Below are 6,000 nucleotides of genomic sequence, written 5' to 3' on the forward strand. Positions count from 1 at the left end.
AAATGTCAAATACTGAAAAGTATATCATTTGGAGTTGTCTTGCAGAATAATTGCTACGTCCTTTTGACTTTTGCAAATAAGAAAATTTAATGAAATGTTAGTGATTCTATCTCTATCTGTGATAAACAAAAGCGCATCTAGATGTGAGTTTCTATAATACAAATAAACATAGATGAGACAAAATGCATTTATGGCCATTCCTTCCCTTCACCACCAGCCAGAGGGTGGAGGCAAGTAAACAATAACTCCCAATAATTCTAGCAGCTTCAATCTATCAAATAAGATGCTTTTTCTATCCATCACTGATACACAGTACAGCTGCAAGGCAAGCTACTGTTTCTGCTCCCTCAGACTCCCTCTGGGGAAGCAAAAGATACTGTTTCTCTTGGGACTCAAAATGCTTGACCACTTTATTTCTAGTTTCTCCAAAACAAACCAACTACTGTCTTAAACCTGGATCCATGACAGGAAATTTGAAGGAAGACAGTATGCAGATAAGTCATATTTATATGTATTTTTAAACAATTCAGAGTGAGACTACTCTACATTTTAAATAGTTTACAAGGCAGAGTGCTTTTCACCATTCATGCTGTTTACAGAACAGACTGCCAGAGTTAAATGCCATTCTCTGTCTTTCCTGCAATACAGTGCTACTGTGCATCCCCAACCAACTCACAAGATAAATTTGCAGCTATGAACAAAAATGTCATTTTTTCTATGTCAACAATTTGTATTGATAATATCTTATTTTAAGCATTCGTTTCCTACATACTTGTGTGCAGCCAACAGTACTATATTTTATCTGTATGTGATGGGCAGAAGAAAAATGAAATTTGGCTGTAAGATTTAGAGAAAATGTTTTTTGTAACAGATCTGGACCTCTATTTTCACATTTTTCTTTAAATTTATTTAAACTTGGAGAATATCAAATTCAATAAAATAGCATGTGTCTTTTATTTTTTGAGTCCAAGTCTCCAGGATGATAGATGATGATAGATAGATGACAGAAAAATAGGCAATTCAGAGAGCGAAAGCACTCTATTCCATTTAAAATACCATAAATTAAATATGGAAAGGCAAGCATATCTAGTGAAGATCAATCCTGTGAATTTAGTTCCCATAAAGACTAAGTCACATATCTAAGGCTTGATGATGAATCATTAGAATCTGCCAGTTGTACTCCATCAGTAGTGAGCCATCTGGCTTATTCTGTTTATATCAGTCTAATGAGTGTTATTCCAAGTTTTTGATATTTCCACAGCTCATAAGTAATGAGACTGCTGGCAGTGAGCCTGCATCACAGCCTAATTTCAGGGGGGATATTTGATTTTTGTTTGTTTTCCATAGCAAATCAAAGTTTGAATGCTGCTTCAAAAAAAGAATTTCCAGTGAATTGGAAAGATGATGGTCTCCGATGTTTAAGTACAGCCTTTACTATATTTATCCCTTGACTTCATTGACTGTGTTCTCCCTCCACCAATTTTGGGAGTGGGGGGATCAAAACAACAACTATCCTTGCCTCATTTGCCTCCCCCTACCTCTCTTCCTCTTTTCAAATTTGTTGCAGGAGAAAGTTCTTTAGAACATACCCTGCCTTTCCCCAAACTGACTATGCCCTTCCCCAATTTGATGTGCTGGTTCCTGTGGGGAAGAGAAAGCATCACCACTGTCTCCTGTCTCTTCCTTTCCCACATTCTGCTTTCTGGTTGCCCCACTTCACCCCCTTCCGTGCCCTTCCTAACCTCACAGAGTCGAAGGCCAGCTGGGGCTGCAGCTGCTGGCTGGTCCTTCTCTGAAACAATGGTGCGTAAGCAGAAAAGCAGGTGCAAGTTTAGAAGTTGAAATTAAAAAATAAAACCATGGGTACAACCTTTAAACTAATGTTTAAACCTTTATAACTTTCCTAATTATCCACCCCTCACCTTCTCTCAAATACTAGGGAAGCCTCCAGAAAGCAAGGCTCCAGAACAATGGTTCTCCAACATGAACTGCATCAGGATCACCTGAGGGTCTTGCTTGCATCACAGACTGCTGGACCTCACGCCCAGACTCATTCAGCAGGTCTAGGAAGAGACCTTAGAATTTGCATTTGCAGCAAATTCCCAGGTGATGCAATTCTCCAACCCACGTGTAGAACTACTCCTTAGACACAGAAAAATTGTCAAAGAAAGAGAAAGCCCAGGGAAGTTGCAGTTCCAGTGAACATCGCCTCACTGCTGAGTGCCTCAGGCAGAGTCTGGTTCTCTAATACAGGGGAGGCAGCATGGTGGGTTTCAATACAGGTAGGCAACATTTGAACACAGCAGCTGCTTGAATTATTTCACTTCACTCCTGGTCCTTCAACACAGTCAGAGTAAAAGTATGAAGAAAGGGAAAGTGAAATTATGGAAGTAAATATTATGCTCTTTTAGCCAATTAGCTCTTTAGGTTCCCATTCACATCTTAGCTATATTGTTTTCTGTTTTAAACTGCCCATAGCATTTTGCAATTGGCACTGAAATCAGACAGGGTTTAAATCCTGCCTTACTTGCTTGTGTCTACCTGTGTTAGTAAGCTTTTTGTTCTTGCAACAAATACCTGAGATGAATTAACTTATAAAGAGAGTTTTATTTTGGCTCACAGCCTTATTAAAGATTTCGGTGCATGGCTGACAGCGCTGAATGTGCTCTGACTGGTTCCTATACAGCAAAGGCTAGTTTTTATCATAAATGCCCATGTCTTCTGGATTTCCCACGAGACTATTCAATATAATAAATATCTTATTACCTACTTGGTAGTCATTAATTTGACCAATAATTATGGATCATATAAAGAAATATTGTAGAGTAGCTGCCATGTGTCAAACATATAATACTCCCCAAATATATTGAAATTATACCCTGTAAAGAAAAAGTTTGATATAAATATTTTCATTTGGAAAATTCCGAATTTACATTTAAGGAAAACATTTGCCTCCATAACTGGCTAACTAAAGAAACTGAGAGGTTGTGCTTACTAACCACAAATTTTGTTTGGATAGACACTAAAATAACAGAATGCAAAGCGGGGGCACAATTCTGCAGATATCGTGGCCTGGTACCATTCAGGGTGTATTTTAGACCATCCCAGAGAACAAACGCCCACTTTTCCCCAAAATCATCATTTTATTTATGTGACGAAACAACAAAGAATAAATTTGGCTGAGAGTATCCTATTTCCAGCGCACACTGACCTTATTTTTAACCAAATGTGTCACTCAGAAACCTAATGATCAGTTAGGAACAAACAGGAGCAGAGTGCCTCTTCTGGGTCTTCCTATACCCCAGGTAAATGTTACCAATTCACTCTTCTACCAACTGACCACCCAAAGGTATCAGGCCTCATTTTCTGAAATGTACAGTGAAAAGGGAAATGTGGCATGCATTGAAATGTCTTGATTTTACTCTTCATAGTGCCCTTGCTCCTTCCTTCTAGGTTTTTCCTTCTCCCAAAAATGTTATCATAATCACAGAATTTTAGTTGCTTGGTAGACGTTTTAGAGATATTTAGTCCAATCCCCAATTTTACCATGAAAAACAAAGGCCACAAAGTCTGAATGTCCTACCCAAAGCCAAGAGCTCTTGATGACAGCCGGGACAGATGTCTTCTAGCCCCATCTCGCATACATTCCCCTACATCACTGGCCTCCACATTTGCTCAAAAGGAGCATCTGCAAACAATTTTTTATCAGATTTTATGGAGAAAGACCCCATGAGCTTCAACTTTTGCATCACAATGTTCATTAAGTGATTATTGTTGATGCTGACAAGTTTTATTTGAGGCTCTAGCAGGTGTCTGAAAGCTGAGAAAGATGGAGTCCAAAATAGAGAGCTCAGGAAACACTCGAGAGATTTGACTCCCTTACCCTAAATCTTCTATAAAACCAGATACTAAGGATAACACTTTAGTTATGGGCAACATTTTCCTTCAATTTTCCCTAAAATATCTTGCAAAGCCATAATGCCCAAAGTTTTTACTGGAATAAAAGTGTAAAGTTTAAAGTCTGAGCTCCTTTACACGGAAAAATGATATATTATCTGTGTTCTATTTCCAAATGCCCTAACGTATTTCTCACTTTGCTGATATGGTTTATTTGTTTGTTTGTTTTTCCTTCCAAAAGTTCTGCTACCTAAACCTGCGGCTTCTTCGATGAAAGGGTACTTGGGATGAATGTGACAAGTCTACAGCCGGCCTGGCTCATTCGGCCCATTTTGCTTGCAGCACTTTCCGTATAGCTTTTCTGCACCTGGTTTTCTCCGCAGAGGCTGGAGGTTTGCCACTCAAGCTCAGGTTTATCACCTCGGAAGTTCCCAAGAAACTGGAGCGCTCCCAGCTTCTCCCCAAACCCCTGCACGACCTCTTCTGGCCACAGACTTGTGAGAGATTTGCATCCTCCCTTAGCCAGCGCGGTTCCTCTTTTCTGGCCCCTTACAATCTCTTCCTTATCTCTGCTACAGATAGGCAGCCTTGTTCTCATCAAAACAAAGGCAAAGCAAGGAAAGAAGTTCGGAGTTGCGACGCACAGATCACTGAGGATCACCCGGTCAGGAGAGGGGGAACACTGTTGGCCAGGACGACTTAAATTTTCGGAAAGCCCCAGACCCCTGGGCGCAGCGCTGCGGCCGGCAGGGCGGGCAGGAGCTGTCAAGGCACAAGGCAGCCTGGGACCGCGTATAGACACCTTGGCCCAGCGACACGAGAGGGATTCGCGGGGCAGAGTTCGTAGAATTGATCTGGGGGAAAGATGCGGTAAACCCACCTGCACGCCTCAGAGCGCGGGACAGGACGGTACTGCAGCTATGAAGGTTGCCACGGAGGGACTGTCCCTTCCCGCTGCCTCTCCCCAGGCCAGAATACTCACTCCCGTGCACTCACAAGCACCTGCGCACCGAAGTGGTGGCCAAGCAGGGGCAGGTAGGTGTGCGGCTCCACCCCAGGTACCTGCCTGGCCCCTAACCCGGGTCACCGGTCGCCAGCAGCCGGGCGCGCCGGAGGAAGAAGCGCTGAGCCAGCCAGGCTGCATCACACCTGGGGCGGGAGCCCCGGGACGGCCGGTGCGTCCGCTCTTCCCCTGGGCACAACTTTGCACAGCCCGCCCCGCTCCGCTCGCGCCTGCTGCCGGTCCTTACCCAAATACTGTCGCAGGTCCAGCAGGAAGCGAGGGGGTCCCCCGCTGAGCTGGTAGAAGAGGGAGCCCAAGCAAAAGACCAGCAGGGTGGCCATGCAGAAACCGTAGTCCCGGAGGGAGAAGCGCAGGAGGGGCAGCAGGGACACCCGGCGCTTCCAGCCGCCCAGGCCCGCCGGGGCGCCCCCGGCCGGGGCCGCATGGGGCCAGGAATCCGCTCCGCCGCCGGGATGCTGCTGCTGCTTCTTCTTCATCGCCTGCTCCGCCGCCTTGCACAGTCGGCCCGGGCCAGGAAGAGGTCACCCTCCGCCGCGAGGGGAGCGCGGCCGGCCGGCTGCACATGGGGAGGGAGGGCCGCGCCGAGGGCAGCCGGTGGGGGCGGGGAGGCCCGCGGGCCGCGCTCAGGAGACTTCGCCGGGCATGATCCCCGCCGCTCCGCGCCCGCTAGCACCCCCGCGCCCCGCCACGCCCCGTGCTCGCCCCGGCGCCAGCGCGCACCCACGGCTTTGTGCGCGTCCCTCTCGGATTGTTGTGTCCCGGCTCGGGCTCCTCCGAAAAAACGGCAGGGAGGAACGGGAGGCGGTCACCGTCCCCTCGCTCCACCTCCTGGACAGGGATTCCCCTCCTCCTCCTCCTCCTCCTCCTCCTCCTCCTCCTCCTCCTCCTCCTCCTCCTCCTCCTCCTCCTCCTCCTCCAGCGCTCCGCAGCCCTCTCTCCCGCTGCGCCCTCCCTCTCCCCGCGGGTCCCCGCGTCGCGCTCGGTGTCACGTTACTGCTTCGGCGGGGGCGGGAGGGGGCGATTATTCGCAACAAGGAAGAAAGTTTCTGGGTGTTTTTTCCTTCTTCTTCTTCTTCTCC

The 6,000-nt window shown here is 46.7% G+C and overlaps 1 protein-coding gene across 2 annotated transcripts in view; it reads right to left on the bottom strand.

Moving 5' to 3' along the window:
- The window catches only part of Ust (uronyl 2-sulfotransferase), a 333,586-nt gene extending 327,812 nt beyond the window's left edge, over positions 1–5,774 (bottom strand). Inside the window, exon 1 of one of the 2 annotated variants that reach the window (XM_004856902.4) lies at positions 5,148–5,771. In XM_004856902.4, coding sequence (XP_004856959.1) covers positions 5,148–5,397 — 250 coding nt within the window. In that variant the 5' untranslated portion in view covers positions 5,398–5,771. Of the gene's footprint in view, positions 1–5,147 lie in introns of both variants that reach the window. The other variant, XM_087193468.1, reaches the window with a different exon arrangement.
- Between the last annotated feature and the right edge of the window lie 226 nt (positions 5,775–6,000).

The sequence above is a fragment of the Heterocephalus glaber genome, unplaced genomic scaffold (assembly GCF_053883595.1).
Source record: "Heterocephalus glaber isolate CG9 unplaced genomic scaffold, H.glaber_assembly_v1.0 deba00001593, whole genome shotgun sequence".
NCBI lineage: Eukaryota > Metazoa > Chordata > Mammalia > Rodentia > Bathyergidae > Heterocephalus > Heterocephalus glaber.